The following is a 22,460-nucleotide window of genomic DNA, read 5'->3' on the forward strand; positions in this document are numbered from 1 at the left end:
ATTATTATTATTATTATTATTATTATTATTATTATTATTATTATTATTTTTAATATTATTATTATTATTATCATTATTATTATTATTATTATTATTATTATTATTATTATTATTATTATTATTATTATTATTATTATTATTATTATTATTATTATTATTATTATTATTATTATTATTATTATTATTATTATTATTATTATTATTATTATTATTATTATTATTATTATTATTATTATTATTATTATTATTATTATTATTATTATTATTATTATTATTATTATTACTATTATTATTATTATTGTTATTATATTTTTTATTGTGCAATGTTGTACTCAGCAATCATAACCTCAGTTACTTAAACAAGACACACAAGAAGAAAAAGTAAAGAAAATAAATTATTATTATATTCAACATAAAAAAAAACATAAACCAACATTAAACAAAGTTAAAATTATAAAAAACTCATTTATAAGTTTAAACTTATTTGCTTCATATAAAAAGCGATAACGTAGTACATACAATCATATTTGTACAAAATTAATAAAAGTAAAATAATAGCCTATTAGGGGGGAGGCGTAGGGAAATAAAACTAGTTAGTATTACAAATAGAAAAAATTAGAAATTACTAGTTAATTTAGATGGGATAAATGTTATACAAATTTTTTCTTCTGTATTGTTTTGGTGGAAAGTTACTAAATTTTACTGATACTTATACTATTTAAATTAAGTCTTTTTAGTTTTAAGCGAAAATGTTCCACCCTCTGACACGATACCACATCCTGTGGTCACTTGTTCCACATAGTCTTTTGCTCTATGAAAAGATGAACCTTGCCACTGACTGTTGTTAAAAGTATATGTACACTTTATTTATTATTTTTTCCTCTTAACTGATAATTATTATGGGAAAAACTAAAAAATTGTCTGAGAAAATCTTGTTTAGTAATGTTATAAAGCGTAAGTAAATCTATTTTCCAACTTCTATATTTCAGAGATTTCAATCCAAGTTTAACCAATCTATTATTATACGATCTATTAGATATGTTGCAACGACTACATCTCAAAAGGGTAAAATTTCTTTGCACAGACTCAATTTTGTCAATGTCTATTTTTAAACAGGGTGATGAAATTTAAGTATTGTATTTAAGCTTAGGATGAAGTTCCGATGAACGTATATTTTAAATAGTTTTATCAGAATAGTAGCTGAGTTTGTTTTAAAACTTTCAACATTTGATAAAATGAAATTTGTGCAGCATTATATAAATGATTTATGTGTTCGTTTGATTTAAAACTTTCATAGAAATATATTCCTAAATCCATAAAAACTTTAACTTTTGGTATCTTAGTTTTATTGATTAAAAGGTCAATTGGGTCAGACATATTGTTTTTCTTAATTATTAGAATATACATTTTTAGGACTTAAATCGAGTTTTATTTTTTTTTAGTCATTTGTAGATATTATCTAGAGTAAATAGTAAAATTTTTGTATCATCTGCAAAAAAATTCAAATCAATTTTAATATCAATGATTGAACTAATATCGTTAACGTAGATTAGAAAAAAAGGAAGGGGACCAACTACACCACTTTGTTGTACACCACTGTATATTGATAAAGGGTCTGACAGTGTATCATTAATGACCACTTTTTGTGATCTCTGAATAAAAAAATTATTGAACCACTTAACTAAGGACTCATGTAGTCTATACTGACTCAATATTTTTAATAGTCGTTTGTGTCGAAAGTTTTTTTTATATCAGTGTAAACAACTTTAAAACATTTGTTTTTGAGATAAGGAACTCTCCATGAATGTAAGTAAAATATTTTCCAAATTAATTTTATATAACTCGAAAATAAAGGTCAGGGACTAAAATGTTGTTGATTTTCATTAGACTTTATTACTAATTAAAATTTAAGAATTGATTTGTTCAAAATTAAGATGTATTGAAAATAAATTATCAGGACCAGTTATGTATAAATTGACAAGAAAGTAAAGTATAAAGCTAACAAGATTCTTTGTGTTTAAACTTAATAAATAATTGTATATTAATCTCTTCAACAAATGACCAAATACTCGATTTAAAAAAAAAAAAAGATTACAAATTAAAAATAATAATACTTAACAATGTGACAATTTCTAAAAACTATTTTTTTCAAATATTGTTTAAATTAAATTAGTTTTGAATTATCTTATATCTATCAAAAAAATTATTAAAAAACAACTTTATAGGCTTATAATATTAATTTGATTAACTTAACTAATAATAATAAAAGCTTAATTTAATAATTATTTTCATTTTTTTTTCTATATTCTTAAAGTTTAAATACGAAAGAGAGATAAATTAAATTTTGCGTTGTTTTTTAGCTTTCACATTTAGATTAAATAAAAACTAGCAAAAATATAAAAACTAATTTATTAAAGTTCTTCAAATAATTGAATAAAAAGCAATAAAAATTATGTTTTCATCTTTATTTATCCAGAAAACAAGGATTAATCAGTAGAGGTTTTTTTAATTATTTTCTTTAGTTAATCTAAAAATGTTGTTGATATCATTAACATTTATTAAACCGAAATTTGCCTCTTTTTATGCAATAATTAAAAACTTCGAACTTTAAAATTTCAAAAAATATAAATAAAAGCTAGCCAATCAATCCGATTTGAGAAAAAAAAAAATTTACTTTTAATATATTAGTGTAATTGCCCTAGAAATATTCAATTCTCATTCCATTATAAGAATTCTGATGAAATATACTAATGTTCAACTTCAGTATCCATACATTAATAAACAAAAGTAAATACAAATTAACAAATTAATGAAAAATTTCTAAATAAGCACTAAAATTTGCGATCAATCCTTTTTTATTTTATGGCGAATTCAGTTTGTAGTATTACTATATGAAAGAATTATTTACTAGCCAAACATTAAATGGCCATTTTAGTACACGCAACATAAATGCTTAACTGCTAAAATACTAAAATTTATAGAGAAAAAGTGAACAATACTGAGATTAATTATAATGTAGTTCATTTTTTTAATATTAAAAGTATGTTGTATACTACTTTAAAAAAAATATCTACAACAAAGTCAGTTATAATTTTTTTTTATTGTAATCACCACCAAGAATTATTTAACTTTTATAACATTTTTTAATAAATGCAAATTTTTTTTTATGGTAGAAAAACATCAGACTCAACGTTTTTTGAAGGTCAAGCAAGCAATTTGTCTTCTGCTGTAATTCTACCTCCCCTCTAGAATTAACATAAAAATACATAAAATTACTAACTTACTAAAATTAGTTAATTTTAAGATAGTATAAGATATTACTATAAGTTAGCACAGGGGTTTTATGAGGAACAAGCCTTATTGACATATACTGAAAAAAATTTATAATGACTAAATTTAAGAAAAAATTACTCTCGAAAAATATGTACAATTTAACCGCTAATGTGTGATAAAATAAACATAAAATAAATAAATCTTTATCACAAGCCATAAAGAGTATATTTGTAAAAATCATTAAAAAAAATCTTAATTTTAACTCTTCTGCTTTAGTTATTTTTAGTTAGAAAGTTTATCTTAAGCCAGAAAGTTTTTCTTGGCAGACCTCAGCAGTTTGCCAAATCTGATGAATTATTATCTAGTAAAGAATCAATTAGACATCTCTATTTTGTAAAAGGAGAAGAAGTACAGAACAAACAATGTTTTTTTTTGATAAAATAATAATTTTTAAAGATACTTGAATGCTAGTATGCGAAAGATATCTTTGCTTATAGTTATAAGCAGATTAAAAAAAGTTCAAAGTTTCTTTCTGATATTTGCTTGTTTAAATTTTAAACTTTAAAAAAAAACAAGTCAGTAACCTCTTGCAAATTCATGCACATTGCGACCACAGTAAAAGTGTGTAAAAAGGGTAGGAAATATACCTACTTATGTTTTCCTTTCACTATTAAGAAAATTTTTTATTATAAGAATTTTGAAAGAAATTTAAATAACTACTTAAATTAATAAAATTTTCAATGAAAAAAAAATTAATAAAAGTTTTAAAAATTTTAAAACTTGTAACTAATCAAGAGTGCATAGATTTGCAAAAGGTTACAGTAATTACATTGAAATTTCAACTTATGAGATTTAAAGTTATAATATGTAAACAGGTCTTTTTGAAATTACAATCAATGTGCTAGTTATTACAATTTATGACTGTTTTTTTAGATACTCTAGTTTGTAAAAACAAAGTCCATAAATATATATTTAACTAAGAAGTGTTATTTTTAGCTTCCAATTATTCTTTAAAATAACTTAAAAGTTTTTGTGATCCTTATAAAATTATTACTTTTAACCTATGAGTCAATATTTTGTTAAAAAATTATTTTTTCAGTAATAAAAAGTACACTACAAAATTCAAAAAATCAAAATTACATTTCTAATCTTAGACTGTAATAACTTAATTTTTGGTCATAAGTAAAATTGTAAAAAAAATAAAACACAAACTAAGGGAGTTAGAGTTTAGTTAGAGGCTAGCACACTTGTTTTTAAACTAAAGTTTGTTATAAACACAAGCTTAGTTTTGTTCTGTTTTATAATGCTTCAGTAAAAATTTATTTAAAGTTTTGTAGGTTTTACTTAAATTAGTCTATTTTTAAGATTCTTGAATACAGTTTTGTCCCAGTATTTATCTGTGTAGTAGCTTTATAAAATAGTCAGCTAAACAACTTAATTGTTGTTTTATAATAATGGCTGAATTCAAAACTTGGCAATATTTTTGTCACATAAAACTCCATGAATACAAAAAAAAAGTACACTTAAGTACCTTTTTAATCAAGTATTACTTTTGTTATAAATAATAAATATTATTACCTAAAATAATCCAACCAATACTAAAATTTTTACCTTTTATTTTTACAAACCCACTATCAGAAATATCAGCAATTATGTATATTGTGCATAGAAGAATAAAAATAAAACATAAACTTTAAACACAGTGATGCCATGAATAAAAACAAACAAATAATAAACAACGCATACAAATAAAATAATAAAGCAGATAAAATTTGTTCTGCTTCCTTTCTTTCAGTCTTTTATGTACAGTAGATCACCATTTGCTGCAGACATTTCCAAGCAACTCCCACTGATCTGTTCTTATATTCAAGCTTTAAAGGTTGAGCTTACTTTGTTATTAAAACATAATTTTTGATGACCTTGGTTGCTTTGCCAACAAGCAGCTGCTATACAACAAAGACTTTAAAATTTGCTTTTCACCTATCCTTAGAACTTGACCAAGGCAGCAAAGCCTGGGATGATTGAGAGTAAAGTACATGCTGGTAAGTGGTAGTTGCCATGTTATTCCAAGAATGGAGGCGTTGTAAGTGGAAGGTGTTGGTTTTTTGATTTTTACTCCTGTTAGAATACTGCATACACACAAACAATAAGCGTTAGCCTTTGTGCAAATGTTTAACTGCTGGTTATCCCAAACTTTTGCAGTCACACAAGCAAAAGTGACTGATGCCTTACCAATACGACTTGATTTTTGTGTCCAATTATTCTTCAAGAGTCAATATTTTAAACTATTTATTGTCAAAGTTCTACTTGTAGACTATTGATAAGTTACCTAATACTTTTGTTTATTTTTATATTGTTTTAGAAACTTACTGTTAATGACTAAACAGGCTTTAATTCTCAACATGATTTATTTTATAAAACAAAGCATACACAAATTTATAAAACTAAGAATAGCCCCAACAATGTGTACTTTCAAAAACCTGGAAGATATTTCTTAAAAACCAGTGGCAACCCTGTATTAAGCATTTTACCTGAAGTAGAAGAGTGTTTAAATTACAAAGAGTTTTTTTTCATATAATAATTGAAATATTGAACTTTTAATTTCTACATTATCATACTTTCTCTATTGATTAGTTAAGAACATAACTTGTTTAATACTTTTAATAAAAAGTTTAAAAAAATTAGTTATAAAACTACTATAACATTTAAAAAGGAATCATGGTAACTTTAGCTACATTAAAACTAATCAGGCTATTTTAAAAACAAAGACTTTAAGGTTAGTTTAGATTTTTAACTTTAGAGTAGGTTTTATTATACTCTAAATTTAAATTTTTAGCTTGACGTTATTATTAATTCTCCAGCTATTATTTTATTTTGTTATAGTTTTAACTTTATATTTCTATTCAAGCCATTTTTTAATTTTTTTTTACTTATACAACATGTTATTTTTATTTTATCTATGGCTTAATCAGGCTAGTTTTTGGTTGCTCAGGCTATTTGTTTGCTTTTAAGAGTGGCAACCCTGTAGTTGTTATACTAATTGAGTTGATAGAATATTTTGTATTAGGAGTTTATTAACTGCTTAAAATCCACCTTATATGTTTTGACTTAAGTTACAACTAACTAATGTTATCTAAAATTTAAGTTGTAACATTAGTTCTTTTACTTTGATGTACTTAGTATTAAATTTTATTCTTTTTAAATAATTTTAATTTCAAATGGATAATAATGTACATTATTTTTTTATTGTTTACTAGAATATAACCAGTTATTACAACAAAGATGAAGTTTTTTTATTAATTAATTAATTTTTTTATTAGGTTTATTAGCTTTAAATTCTCTGAAATGTACCATGGTGGTAAAATTCGTTCCAGAAATCCGTTACAGCCAAACAGAGATGTTGTTAGTTTTTTAATTTAGTTTTTAGTTTATAATTAGAATTATAAGCTGTACTTTAGATACTTTGTGCTATATTTGAATAACTAAATAAAAACTTTTCAATTACTTTATCTCGTCTCAGAGTAAACTGTATTTTTTATGTTTAAATTATACTTGAAAAACAGTCAGCTACCAGTTTTAACTTAAGGGTGCATAACTTTTCAAATTACAACAGTTCAAGTTTGAATAATTCTGTGATATTGTTCATCATATCTATTTTAATAAATGTTGAAAAATGAAAATATCTTATCATCATAATCTTATTAATTAGATCTACATGCACATTTTTTATTTCAAAAAAATTAAACTTTTTTCAGATATGGCTAAAATAAGTTTACAAGATAAAACTGTTCAAATATAGATTTAAGTGTTTGCTAAGAAAAGATCCTAGTAAAACAAGTTCACTGGAATATAAATAAAAACAAATTATACAGTAATCTTCCTTTATTGTAACAACATACGTTTCTGTGTATTAATGAATCAACACACTTTAACTGGGTTCTGTAAAAAATAAATACTGTAATGAAAGAATATAAGCTAAAGTAGGTGTATACATGTGTTCATTAAAACTAGAATAAAATAATTTCTACAGATAGTTAATAATAGGTAAAATACTTAATGTTAAATCCGACTGTTATAAAACTATATAATACTTGTAATTATTAAGTCTAAAATAAGTAACGTAAACTAAAATACACAACAAAACCACAAATCATAATATAAACAAACCACTTATTTTAGTGGTAAGAATAACTAATTCAAATTTATTTTACAGTTACCAATGATTAAACAAAATACATCCAATAAATACGTCACAATATATATGAACATTAAGACAGCTATTTAATTAGTATTGTAAAGTTAGTTAATTTAGTCTTTATGTTTGGGAAAGCAGTAAAGCACTTTAATATGAAAAGTAGTATGTAATCTATTTAAAAAAAAAAAGTGAAACAACAACCATTAATTAGTGGATCAATAAAGTTTAAAAACCCTAAAGACAATAAAAGTCACAGAAACTTGATATTATGTATATTTTATATTTTTTAATCATTAAAAACATTTAATATATAAAATATACGTAAGATAGATCACAATACAAAGAGTACAACAAAATAGATTACATACTACTTTTCATATTAAATCGCTTTACTGCTTTGCCAAACATAAAGACTAAATTAACTAACTTTACAATACTCATTTGCAAGCTTTTTTATTTTGCTAAGTAATTTACAATAGTTACATACTTTTGACTTCCATTCATACCTTTTTCAAAAAGAATTCTAATGTTACCTGAACATTTTATGGTATAATTTGTGTTAGTTAAATAAGTATCAAAGTTTATTTAGTTTATTTTTGTCCGTTTTAATTGTTTGTATTGTATTTCAAGTTGAATTGAAAGTATTTTTGTACATATGCAGATTTATAAAATGCTTGAGAAAAAAATGTAGGACCAAAACTAGTTTTTGATTCGTATATCTTAAAAAAACATATGATTAATCTTTTTGTTGGTACAACATTTACAATATTTATTAGTACAACATTTAAAATATTTGTTAGTAGTATTTGAATACTATATATTGTAGTAAACTAATCACATTCACAAAATTTTAAGTTATATTTTAAATCAAAGTATGTTAATACAACAATAACTAAATTTATGGTAGTTGTTTCACATAAACTAAGTAAATAAAAAAATAATAAAAAACGTTTTAATTACATAAGTGTAATAATTAAAGTTTCATTTAAACTACTAACATGAACTATTCCAAACTATTTAACTTTTAGCATGCAGCTCATCACGTGCATTTAACATTAAACACAAACTTGGGTAATCAAGTCCATAACAAGCTGAAGAGTCAGCAAAATTTGGACAAGCACAAACACAGATATGTAGTTTCAAAAGAAAGCAAACTTACAAACAACCAAAGTTCTACCATTAGGAATTCTGAAGCAATAGCAACAAGAAAGTTTACTATTTAGTTTTTTAGAATCAAAATAATTTTCACAGATAGGTCTAACGGAATGTTTAAATTTCTTACTGTAAATTTAATTTTGTTATATTTTTTTAGTCAGAATTTTGAAAACTTAAGCTTTTTTAGCATTTTGTTTTATTACATAGTATATTTTGCTTGATATATTTTGCAAACATTACAATTTGTTTTTGTGTGAATGCAAAGAAGTTAATCTTTATTTTCATTATGAAAAATGTTTGTTAATTTTTAATATGTACTAATTATTAAAAAACATTGGTCTTGTAGTTGTTTTTTTCATTTGTTTTTTTTTTGAAGATTTAAATACTATTTACTTAGAATTTATCTCCTTGTTTTTTTTTTGCATAAAAACCTTAAGTTAAAATATATTTTTTTAATAAAAAAGTACTTATATTCAAATTTTTTTGTTTAAAAAAATGTTTTTTATACAAAACAAAATAAATTCCTATACTGATCTAATCTCAAATTTTATAAGAATTGGTGATAAAGTATTACTTAAAAGTTACTAATATAGATAATCATGTAATACTTCTTAAATAATTCAAACTTGATTTTTCTGTTAAACTGAGTAATTTCTAAACTAATTGAAGTTTTTCTTCAACAAAAGTTACATAAAACTTAAAAAAAAAGTATGTGCAAAAAACATTGTGTAATCACACTATTTATTACTAAGCAGTTTATTAGTTTACTTTTTACGTTTTTAAATCTTGATTTGATCTATAACACTAACAACTCTTTTTAAGTAAAACACAGTTCTCAGATGTCAAAACTTTTTGAAACTTTGGATTATTTTTAACAAACTTAATTCTAGAGTATAATCATACATTTTTATGTTTTGAGTTGAAAAAAGGTGTTATTTTTTGTTTGTATCATACTTAAATAAAGCACTCGATGAAAAATTTAATGTTTGAAGTTAAACTTACAGCTATTATTATAATAACCTTTACATCTGTAGAATTTTTTTTTACACAATCTAATGTGTTTCAATCTGTGAAGTTTAGACTATTTTATACCAAATTACCTAATTCTTTACTATAACTTAGCAATTTTTTATAATTTTTTAAATTTTTTTATCTTACTTTCTGTTTTAATGTCTTCATAATCTTTTTATTTTTAAAACATTGCTAAAGTTTAATCTTTTCACTTTTTAGGTATTTTTTTTAATTATGATAAAATTACAGTTGTTTACTTGATATTGTGCCCTTACTTTATATTATATTGGTTGTTTAATAACTTGGTTAAATATAATTGCTTTTTAGATACTCTTCTAGCAGCGATAATCATCAACCTACACATAATTATCTTGTTAATCCTATAAAAAAGTTAGGTTAGTTTCTTTGAAATATCACAAAGTAAAACGTTTAAATAGACTTCTTTTTATACTCTAGCTATGTTTTAATTTTATAAAAACTATCCCTAACAATATATCTTACTAGCATTGTAAATATATGAAATCATTTATTTCAATCTTAAGTAAATTATATTTTAAAAAGTTCAGTTAAATTAACTATTCTTTAAACCAGGTTTCAATAACACCACCTCCTTTTTTGCTAAAAAAGAGCAGAAAGTTATAAGTTCGAGGCACAAATTTACTTCTTCTCCAAAGTTTCAAAACAATGATGTATGTTGTGGTTTGCGTATCACTTTGTTTGTATTTTATTAAAGCAAATGTAACTTAGTTTTTACAAAACATGTTTTTATCTTTTTTCAAGGACCATGTGTACGAAACAAGCAAGCCAGTCGCAGCTGTGACGACTTCGGCAGAAAAAGTTTTGTTTGCTGAGAATGTTCATTATCCGGGCGTTCCTATAGTATACAGGACTCCTGATGAAAAATCAGCCAACCCTGACAGAATTAATTTGGATAGGTGTTTTTCTTCATATGATTTTTTGTATTTGATACTCTTGTTTAAAATCTGTTATGTTTCCTAAGATCAAAACTTTAGAACATTTGTAGTTATGCATTAGTGTTTTTAAAGTTGTTGTTTTGGTTTGTAAATAGTTAAAATACTTTTTTCTAAGGATCTGGAAGGATTTATTCTTAAAATAATATCTGAATGTTTTAAACTTACGAAAAAGTCTTCTTTGCTTTAGAGACTTAGTTAACTGTAAAGTGGATTAAGTAATATACACTGTGGTAATTAGTTGGTTTGTTTATTTAATTATAACTGAGCAAAATTTAAAAACATATAAGTAAGGTTAAATATGTGTGTGTTTGAAAATAGTAACTTATGTTTACTAGTTACTTTTGTTAAATCTACATCTTCTAGTACGTAATACAGTATTAAATATTTTATTCCAAACTAAAAATTAAGAATTTATAAATCTATTTATTTTATTGTTTTTTTAAAAAGTTATCCATTTAACATTCGTAATTGCTTAGTCACAACTATATACTATATTGCACTTATGTATTTTTACTAGCTATGGCTGTTCGATTGTATCTTTACTGTATATTTTAGAGTTAAGCATAATATAGGTATTTAGTATCACTTATAGTTACTTTATTAGACTAGAGTTTTGTCCTGAATGGCTTTTAATGTAAAAAGCACTGTTAAATGAGTTTGGTGAAAAATGGGCAAGAAAACTGCATAGTAACAATAAGATTGTTATACTAACAACTTTTATACAAGTTAAATATAAATTGCTTACTAATAGTAAGAATTGAAATAATTACACCAAGTACTATACATAAATTAAAATTATAAGGTAAAAAAGTTTACATTTGTAGTTGTTAGTAAGCGTTAAAAGTTTAAAAAGTTATAAAGGTTTTAGTTAATTTAACTTAATGTTGTTACAAGTAAAGAAACTTTTAAAGTTCATGATTTAAAGTTTTGTTGTAGTAATATTAACAATATTTAATAGTACTAATGATAATGGTGTTTATAACTAATATTTAAAATAGTGTACATGTATGAAAGTAAAAATAAGTATATATTTATATATATATATATATATATATATATATATATATATTTATTTACATATAAAATAAGGTTATTATTTAAACTTGAACACCTTCTACTGAGCCCACTTGAAGGGCTTTTAAATAATTTATTAGAAAAATAAGATTTAAAAAAACACTGGTACACATGTTTCATAAGGCTAGACGCCTTAATCATCAGTTTAATTATTAATTTTTATACTTAATACTTAATATTTTTTGTACAAATTTTGCATCTATGTTTTGCAAAGTGCTTTTTATTTTAAATTTAACTGGCTGATGATTAAGGCGTCTAGTCTTATGAAACATGTGTGCCAGTATTTTTTAAAATCTTATTTTTCCAATAATTTATATATATATATATATATATATATATATACATAAATATAAGGCAACAGGGTAAGGCATTTAAAGTTTTAAATTGGATACAATAACATAAAATACATAAGCAATCAAGTAAAAACAATTTAATACATTATTTTCAGTTTTAGTGTAAAAATTCCTTAATAGAGGGTATGTCAAATTAGGTTGTATCTTATTTTAAGGTTTTTTCCTTGTTTCCAAGTGCTTTTTTTAATTTGCAGTTCTTTTAAAATTTCATATGATTTTATTTTATTTTCTCTAATCTTGTGCATCATCTTTCATCTGAGTTCATGTTTCACGTTATTGAGTTTTTTTTTAATTTCATGTATATTTTGATAGTTCAGTCCTATTGAGTTTCTCATTACATTTTGCTGTTTTTTTTTATGTGGAATTTATTTGTCCAAATGTCGTTATATGGTTTTATAGAGCTTTTTACTCGAAAATAACAAACAGTTCAAAACATTGTTGTAAATAAACTGGAGTGAATAAATTTACTCACTCTATTCTATTTTTGTTTAGACCCCATGATTGTGAAAGACACCAAACTTACTTTAGATTTTCATATTACAGGAGAAATTTAAAAGTTTGTCCAATATTACGAGGTGAAGAGCTAGTGCGACTTTTAAACTTTCAACACAATCTTATCACTAAAGTGGAAAACTTGAATCACTTGCAAAGACTAATATTTCTTGACCTGTACGACAACAAAATAGAAAATATGGTGGGCGTCTCTCAACTGACAAGCTTGCGTGTTTTGATGCTTGGCAAAAACAAGTTAGTACACTTTTTTATAATTTTTAAAAAATCAAATGTTCATTCAAAATATTATGTTTTGTTATCATTTAAAAACTTTATTTTACCATATTTTGCACGTAATGTTACTTATAGTACAAAATATTTATAAAATTTAAAGAATCACGAAAATACAAGGACTAAAAAATCTTCTCAAGTTAGATGTCCTAGATTTGCACGGTAATCAAATAAGAGAGATTAAAAATTTGAACCAACTTAGTGAATTGAGAGTTTTGAATCTTGCTGGAAATCTTATTGAGGTAATTTGTGACAGACTAACATTTATTTAGTTTAAAGCTTTGAAGTTAAAATAGCTTATAGTATTTTTTATACTTCTTAAAAAAATGTGTCCCTAAAAATGATTTTATTACACATTAGATTTATTTATTTTATTTTTGCTTAAAGAGCTCATCAGTACAAAAACACACTGAAGACATTTATAAGATAAAGTTATTTTAAATTTACTATTGGTCAAAATTTTATAATACAAAAAATTAAGTATACGTTTAAAAAAAGAATTTAATTTTATATGTTGAGTTTCCGTACTAAATGTTTAGACGTTTTAGTAAGTTTAACCAAAAGCGTAAAAAAGACTTTGTGTTTATACCTAAAAAAGTAAATTATCATTGTTTTTTACTTATAATTTAAAACAATTTAATTAAATAAAATAACCTACACTTTTAAAAATAAACCTGTTATTAAATAAATGTTAAACTTTATATTTTCTACTGAGTTTTTATTAATTTAAAGGTAGAACTATAAAATAGGATACTTTTGTTTTTAAACATTTTTATGTTTATTTGCTTTGTCTCAACTTATTAATTGTGCTAGGTTGTCACAAATTTAAAGGGAATGGAAACCTTAACTGAACTCAACCTCAGAAGAAACAACATAACATCTATTGAAGAAATAGATTTACTGCCTAGTTTGCTGAGATTGTTTCTTAGCTACAATGACATAGAAAAGTAAGTTTTTCAGGTACACATTTAGTAAAAGTATGGCATTGAATTTATTAAATAATTCGATTTTATTAAATAATGAATTATCTTAAAGCACATACACTAAATACTTATTTACAGTTAATGTAAATGGAAACTACAAACTACATAATTTTTGTTAAACATTTATTAAAATCTATATATAATCGGTTGTTGAATTAACACAAATTAGAAAAAATCAATTAAAAACTGTTAAATTAAAAGTATAAGAGGCCAGATGTTTTTAATAAAGCTGTTTTTTTTTTCTAATTTATAATACACCTCTTCATAAATTCAGAACCTCTATATATATTGAAAAAAAAAGTAAAGTTAACTTAAATGGTTATATGAAAATTTACAAAACACGTTATATATATATCTTATTTTGATGTTTATTGATGTAAGTATATATACTAAAAAAACTTAGTTACTTGAGGATACAACTCTATGTAGTAAACTTTAATAATTTAATAATAACTTTGCTTTTTACAAGGTCATCTTCTTTGTTTATATCTATTTTAGATAAACGTTGTTGTTTAGTCCTAAACTAATCCCAAACTTATTTTAAAATGTCAAATATGAAATTTTAATTTTAAAGACTAAAATGTTTCAATATTAATAATAAATTAATACCAAATAAAAGACTTCATAGTTATAAATTTTTCTTCTGTTTTATGTACAAATTTTCAAAGTATTAAACAGGTTATGTAAGTATTTGATACTTATTAAACTATTTATGACTATAAAAAATCTTTAGTTTTTTTTATATGATAATTCAGTATTTTATCAACATTTGTGTGTGGTGAACCACAAGCAAAATGTTTATTGGTTGTAAGAGGTTGTTATACACAGTTGAAATGTTTTATTAGTAAACCTCAATAATGAATGTACTGTTTACATTTTTTAACACGTAAAATTACTAATGTATTTCAAAATCAAAATTTAGTTTTATTAGTTAAGTGTGTATTTTTTGTTTATATTTATTCTTAATTTCTAATTATATATCTATTCATAATTTTTTTTTTTTTTGGTATTTTAATTGAATAATTTGACTTTTTGACTAACATAATAGTTAGTTTGTTAGTCAAAAAGTTAAATTATTCAATTAGAATACCAAAAAAAAAAATATTATTGAATAATATTATAAAATAAATGTTAATATAAAGTTTTATTAAGTTTAATTACAAAAAAACAAGTTTAAAACATTTAATACTTGAGTTTTTGGTAGCTAAATAATATCCCTCCCTTTTTAGTTGGGAAGACATTGCTTGTTTAGGTGAGTCTGAATCATTGTTAGAAGTTACACTGGATGGAAACCCGTTCAACAGCGATGCTCATTATAAACAAATTGTCATTAAAAACATGAAACTGCTGAAGCAGCTCGACATGAAAAGAGTAACTGTTAGTCTTGATAATTTTTTAAGCAATAAAAGATCAAAATCAAGTTGTGCCATTAAAGCTTATCAAAAAAATTCTTTAAGAAAAGCCATACAAACTTGTTTTTTCTGGTTCTCTTTGAAAACTGCAAACAATTATTGTATAATTTTAAGAATCTTTATTAAAATAAACGTTTTTTAAGGATGAAGAACATAGAATAGGAAACAACTTGTTGAAGAAAGAACAAGAGGAGAAAAGAGAACTTCACAGAAAAGTATTCAAATTTTACTTATTTCTTAACTACTTAAAATACTGATATATTTTGCATTGCCTTACGTTAACTCGGACTAAGTTTTATAAGACTTATAAAAAATGATATCATTTAAGTATTTTAAAAGAGTTTAGTAAAAAAAAAATAGTAGAGTTAAGATAATTATTGGTTTCTGAAAGTCTTAAAAATGGTTACTGCCGATATATTTTGATTTTTTTTTTGACTTTTATAAGTGCTCAAGTATTTTATCATTTAAATAATAAAAACGAAGCTACACTTTTACACCAACGATTAATAAAAATGTTTTAGTAAACAATATTTTACACATAATTTAGGATATAAAAGAACCAAAAAATCACTACGTTTTATTCAAAGCAATTTATTTTGTACAACTATTACAAAGGAGAAAACTGTTTTATTTACTAATATTTTCTTGTTGTTTGATATAAGTAAAGAGTGACACGCTTGTTAAATAAAATAGTGAAGTTGTGCACAATAGATCATTGAAGAAAAAATTATATATATATATATGTATTATTTGTGTTTTATTTTCATTACTCAATTCACTCATTATATGATTCAATTGTCTTTATTAGAATAGAACATAATACAACTTGATTTTAACTGTCAACTTTAGCTTTAGATTTGAACAAAGTAATTAAGATTTTTTGAAATATTATGATAACACATAAAATTTTCCGAGTATCTTCATAAAAACTGGCGTGGAGACTAACTCAAAAATATTTTATAGTTGTTAGAATTTCATTATAGTTCTGCTAACTAAAATAGATACTCTTTATGTTTTTATTGCATTATCCATATATTGCACTGCTAGCTCTTGGCTACTTTATTTCACAAGTTTTAGTTATATTTTAATTCTGTACTATACTTTTTAAATATATGCTCTGTTAAGTTTTGAATTAGTTATATCTTTTAAAATCTTATAACAGACTATCAATTCGTTTAAAGTCTTGAAATTTATGTTGTAGTTTTTGACCCAGGCTTTTACGACATTCAAATACAAATTTTTTATTATAAAATAATTTAGTTAAAATTTTAGCTTCGTATCACAACTTAGACAATTTCAGGGATTGGAAAAAGAAAGAAAACGATCTTTGATTTACAATTGTGCTATTAATTGGAGATGCAAATATCCTTTTAACAAAACTAAGTCGGAGTTAAAGTTAACCACTGATAATGTGTGAGTTTATCAAGTTTTTATCGTTGTACACTAAATTTTTATAGATAAAAATAATTTCTTAAACAAAAATATTTTTGTTTTTTAAGTATTAAATTGAAAACCTTATAAAACAAAATAGTTATATAATTATATTTTATTTCCTTGCTTTTTATTTAGTACTAAATGTACATGGTATATTTTTATTTTTAAATCATCATCATTAATGAAGCTGTTTTATTAAAAAACACAGCTTTTAATAGTTTTACCTTTAATATTTTAAATGTTGCTTTTTGTTCTACTTAAAATTTATCTATTTGAAAGTTTGACTGTAATGTGCTATTGCAACTGTTTATAAGATAAATAACGAGCAAGAGGTTTCATAAAACTAATTAAAAAAACAGATTGTTTTTTTACTAGTCTTTTTTTTTTTTTTTAGTTTGCAAATGTTTTCATTAAACAAAGGTATGTTTTCTCGATATTAAAAAAAGTTTTAGCCGTTATTGAAGTAATTTTAACAGTTTTTTATTTTACACTCCAAAAACTTATAAAACAGCAAACAGTTTCATATTCATTGAAAGCGCTACTAATACCTTGCGTTAGATTATGAAAAAGCCTTAATATATTATCGAGTATTTATCTTGGCGAAACAACAAAAGCAAACATAATGAGCACTTTCGCCATTGTTCACCACTTGTTACTTGTGACGCAATAATGTGCATTTTCTATTTATAAAACCTTCGTCTGCTTTAAAGAACATTCGGGGCATTTAAAGAGTTTTACCTCCTATAAGGTTTTGTTAATACTGCTACTTTGCATAAAGTTATCTATGAAATCTATCTTTTTTATTTGTACTATTTCGCTTTAAGTAGATACTGTGATTTTTTTATTATAAAACTCACAATTGCAGGGTTGAAACAAAATCTTGGATTAAAGAAATGGTCGCAGAAGCTAAGACCAACGAAGAAATTAATCTACTAAATAAAGTGTAAGCTTTTTTTTAGCATGTATGTTGTTCAATTGAAGTAATTTAGTTGAGCAAATTTGCAATTCATTAGAATACTACTGATTTTTAGTATAATGTATACAACTACAGTAGGTGATCGATAATGTACGCACCTTGAACACAGGAAAAAGTGCTTAGCTCACATGAAATCTGTACTTAACAATTTTGAGACGAATTTACTCTTTTCACACCGAATAATATCTAACATATACACTTAAAAAATATTTTTTTAATTAATTAGGATTATATAGATTAAAAAAAGATTATTGATATATTTATTATACCCGATTTTATTAATAAGTTCTAAATATAAAACAATGTTTCACCCTGTAGGGTTATAAATTAAATCTGAAAAATGTAAATTAAACCAAAAAGTTGAAGATAGTAAAAGTTGAAAACTTTTATTGTTATTTCAACGCTTAATGTATAATAATAACTATTCTGTTTTGAGTATTTAACTTCATTATTTTAGAAAAATATAATTTCATTTTTTCAAAAATCTTAAATCACACTCATTTTTGACATTTAGTGCGTACTTTATAGATGTACGTACTCATCTATGACACATTAAAGTTAAACTTAAACCTAAAAAAGCCTTTTGACAAACTTTATACTGCAAGTTATATGCAATAAAACTTAAAATCACTGAATCGTTTAATATCATTATACACAAATTGATTATTTTCTTAAGTAACTATAACTAAACCATCTGATATGCCATTTTTTAGGCAAAGTTTAAACTTTTTCTACTTATTGTTTCTGAGATTTCGAATATTTGTTTTCAAATGAGAACAACAAATGTTATTTAGTATTTTATCAAGACCTTTGTTTCTTTTGTATATTAGCTGTCAAAAATAGTATACTAAGCACAGCTTAAAAACTTAAACATTTAACAGTTATGTTACAATCACTTTACAAGTTATTCTATTTACCTATTTGACGAGCTTGTTAATATATTTGAAGAGCAAAAATTGTGAAAAAGTATTTAATATCAATTCTAAGTTTATAAATTTAGATAACAACAAATTTCAAAGTACTCATTTTATTAAAAATTACGATGTTTTCTTTGGATAATTAGTAGTGCAGTTCAACGGAGTTTTAAGTTAGCTGATTTGTACTTAACATCTATTTTTAGAGTATCATAATGCTAGTTCATAAAATTGGCTCAGGAAACATTCTAACTTTTAATAAATTAAGTATTTTAAAATCTCTTGTCGTTTTAATCTAACAAACTTGTTTCTTTCAGATCATGTATTAAAAAACATTGTTAAAAATATATCTATGTTAATAAGTATTTTTTTAATACAGAAGCAATAAATCTCTAGAAGAAACTAAGTTATTTCTCACTGATATCGAGGAGTCAACACTTTATTTGTTTGGGAACGGTTCTCTAAATGTTTTAGAAAAATACTCTAGTAAGTTTAACATTAAAATATTAAGTTTGGTTATTAATAATTTACAATTAATTTTATTCTTTAAAATATAACATGTTTAAAACAGTTGTTCATATTCACAAGTCTATGATTTTTATTTGAGTTTGAAAATATAAACTATTAAACTTTTTAAATGAGAAATAACTCATGTATTGTTTTTTAGGCAAAGAATAAATTTAAAACCATAGCTCACTATTTTAGTTTCAATATTTTATGAATTATTCTATAGCTTAAAATTTTTATACTGACGAATCTCGCTATATTTTGCTTAAGTACGGTACAAACTTTACATTATTAAAATAAATTAAAAGTGGTCTGTTATATACAAAACTGCATTTTGAATCAGGCCCACAGTTGTGCTCAACCATACACACGATTGAAGTTTACTTTATTGAATTCGTTCAGTTGACTCAGTATTTTGAGCTGTTGCGCACCAAATTTCCGTCTTTTCAGGTGATTAAAATGTTTATGCTTGTTTTTAGTTTCTATAAAAACCAATAGCAGCAAAACTTTTAATATCATATTTGCTTTGAAAATTTCCTTCAAAATAGTATAGTTTTATTTTTCATATAAAGTTTAGTTTCATACAAACAAAAAAACTCGCAGAAACTAGTGCTGAACGAGTGTTCAGTGGAATCTCTGCCGCAGCTGAACAGTATTTCCAGTTTACACAATTTGAAACACTTGTGCATATCGGAAGGAGACGCCAACCCGGTAACCCAACTGCATCTGTGGAAGTTGTATTGCGTTTTCAGACTGAAGTTCATGGGCTTGCAGTTTCTTAATGACCGCATGGTGAGTTTTCTTTAAAACAGTTCTACTTAAAATTTTAACTTAATTATATTGAGTTTATTTACAATACTAATGCTAGTGAGTTATATTTTATTCGTTTTGATTATCAGTAGACAGTCTTAAATTTTGATTAACATCATTAAAACGCTCTATCTTACCATAAATTATTCGATACAGATTACTGACAAAGAAATTGTGCAAAGTGAAAAAGTTTTTGGAAATCTTACGCTGGCGACCACTTCAAAACTTTCCCAATATCGACTATCGAAAATATATTCTGATAATCAAAAAAACCGAAATAAAATCTCATCAACTAGTATGTGGTTCTGTTATAATTTTTTGACCTTTGCAGTTTACTTTTTGTTCCTTAAAGCTAAATTATTTTTGTCTTAAATTTCAAATAAAACAGTTTAAGTGATGCTTATTTACAAGGTAACTCAATATATATATATATTTATTTTAATTGTCAGTGTATTTTTTGCAGATAAAAATGTTACAAATGTTATCGAGCCAATTGGAGTTAGTGCTTTAAAATATCAAACGAAAACGAAACAAGTTTGTGCAGTTGGTGTTATATACAAATATTTTTTATTAAATGCGATATTATTTAGCATAATCCATTTGAATATTAATTATCTCTAAAAAAAATGAAGTTTTGTTTTTAATTTTATATATCAAACCATGTTATAAAAATAGAAAAGACCAGTAGTTTTCTAAGTTCAATACAACTGTACTGTAGATCGCTGAAGAGAAGACTTCGTTAGTATTAGATTAATGAGTTCTGATGTTACAATACTTGTTTAAATTAAATTACTTGTTAGAACTTATATCTTAAAAACGGGATTTTACAACAAGATTAAGCAGAACACATCTTTAAAAAAAGTTGATTGTTATCAAAGTTTCGTGCATAGCAAATAAGTTTTTAATACTTTTAAATAAGTTTAAGTACTACTGTGCACATATGTACTGTATACTGTAGTAAACACTAGCATAAAAAACTGTACCTTAAATTCACAAAATAGTTTATGAATTTAATTCTTTTAGTTATACACTTGAAAATTTTTGTATTACAATGTTACTTTTTCATTTCTGCTTAAAGAGTGTGTCGTATACTTTAAATTAGAAAATTATAATTTCCCGATGTCGTATGTGAAAAGGTACGTGTAAAGTTTTAACTAACAAAAAAAAAACGGATAGTTGTCTAAAATTTACCGAATAGCGCATTTTTTCAGGTCAAAACTGCTGATCAAAACACAAGCAAGTTTGTTGAGGAAGTTTGCAGGAACTCGTGCAGCACTGCTGACAAGCAAAATGAGTTTCGTCTTTCGTGGCCGGGCACCTTTGTCGAGATGGCGGCAGACGCGGTGCTTAGAATGCAAGACGTCGAAAGCTTCGTTCGAAATGAAGCTTCCAAGTTCTACGCTGAGAACTCTTGAATGCTTTGAAATAAGATTTTAGTTTCAAACTGTTCATTATTGTTTTTCCTAGGATTTTTTTCTCGGCCAAATTTTTTTGTTTAGTAAAAACGTTCAACGCCAAAATTAATTTGTATTTTTTGTGAATCAATTCAATAAGTATTAATCCATTTATACTGAACGGGATTAAGTTACTTTTCAATCATGAATTTTGTTTTAAAAAACCTTTGTATTCTTTAAGATTTTTAAAATGTGCCATAAGCAACTTTAAACTACCTACTATCACTGTGTTTATTTTTTATTTATTATGAAAGTTGTTTATCTTTATTTTATGCAATTGATCCAATTAAATTAAGTTGTACATTTATTAAACTTTTTTTTTTCACTAGTGAATCTTTAAAGAGTTATGTTTGTTATCTTTCTATGAAAACATTTATTGAGCCCTTTTATATACATAATATGAATCAAGTTTTAAATATAAAGCTTGATTAGTTAGTACTGAAAATCTTTAACAACTTAAACTTCAATTTATGGGGATTAAAAGATTATTTGGATCACAGTTTCTATTTGATGATTTTATTATCAATATTAGGCTTTTATTTTCTTTTTTTTCAATGTTTTTAAAATCTGTTAATAAAAATTACATTTTCTCAGTCGAATTTCTAAATACATTAGTTTTTATGACCTGGTTGGAATTTTTAAGATAGATGTTTATTTTATAAGAAACAATTGCGAACAGAAAAACTATTGAAGTATTTAGTATGTTACATGCAAATATTAATAACGAAACAATTCATTGTAGTGAGTGAACTTGTAAAGTAGTCTTTTTAAATGTTAACTTTTGTTATCGTAGTAATCAAACAAAATTTTCAAAAAACACAAAAAAAAAGTAGGACTTACGTTGAATAAAGTTTGTTACTACTGATAACTAGATTATGCAAAAAAAGCTGTTTATTTAATTAACAGTGCGTACTATCGTTTCTCGTTTTTTATTATCTTGTAGTTTTTAGAAATACAACAATTAACTAAGTTTTTATTGACTAAACAAAATATTTAAAGAAAAATATTTTCTTTAACAGGAACCTAATTATAATTCAAAACCGAAAATTGTATTATAATAACAATTTTTTTTTTATAACCCACTAACTAGGAAAGTTTATTTGCAAAAGTTTAAGAACAACTTGTTTTGATTAATGAGCAGTAAATTTTAAA

At 24.0% G+C, this 22,460-nt stretch overlaps 1 protein-coding gene across 1 annotated transcript; it reads left to right on the plus strand.

The window, feature by feature from the left end:
* The first annotated feature begins 6,594 nt into the window (after nucleotides 1–6,594).
* Nucleotides 6,595–21,518, plus strand: LOC145834083 (leucine-rich repeat-containing protein 49-like). Its single transcript, XM_082941419.1, has 18 exons — nucleotides 6,595–6,675; nucleotides 8,497–8,678; nucleotides 9,962–10,029; nucleotides 10,226–10,323; nucleotides 10,415–10,569; nucleotides 12,579–12,782; nucleotides 12,922–13,060; nucleotides 13,632–13,765; nucleotides 15,031–15,178; nucleotides 15,357–15,428; nucleotides 16,514–16,626; nucleotides 17,513–17,590; nucleotides 18,917–19,023; nucleotides 19,388–19,494; nucleotides 19,648–19,836; nucleotides 20,011–20,149; nucleotides 20,318–20,388; nucleotides 21,066–21,518. Exons 1-18 carry the CDS (start codon nucleotides 6,619–6,621, stop codon nucleotides 21,267–21,269), a joined length of 2,265 nt encoding a protein of 754 aa, XP_082797545.1. The 5' UTR covers nucleotides 6,595–6,618; the 3' UTR covers nucleotides 21,270–21,518.
* Nucleotides 21,519–22,460: the final 942 nt, after the last annotated feature.

Source organism: Thalia democratica, chromosome 4 (assembly GCF_965202585.1).
Source record: "Thalia democratica chromosome 4, ktThaDemo2.hap1.1, whole genome shotgun sequence".
NCBI classification, from domain to species: domain Eukaryota; kingdom Metazoa; phylum Chordata; class Thaliacea; order Salpida; family Salpidae; genus Thalia; species Thalia democratica.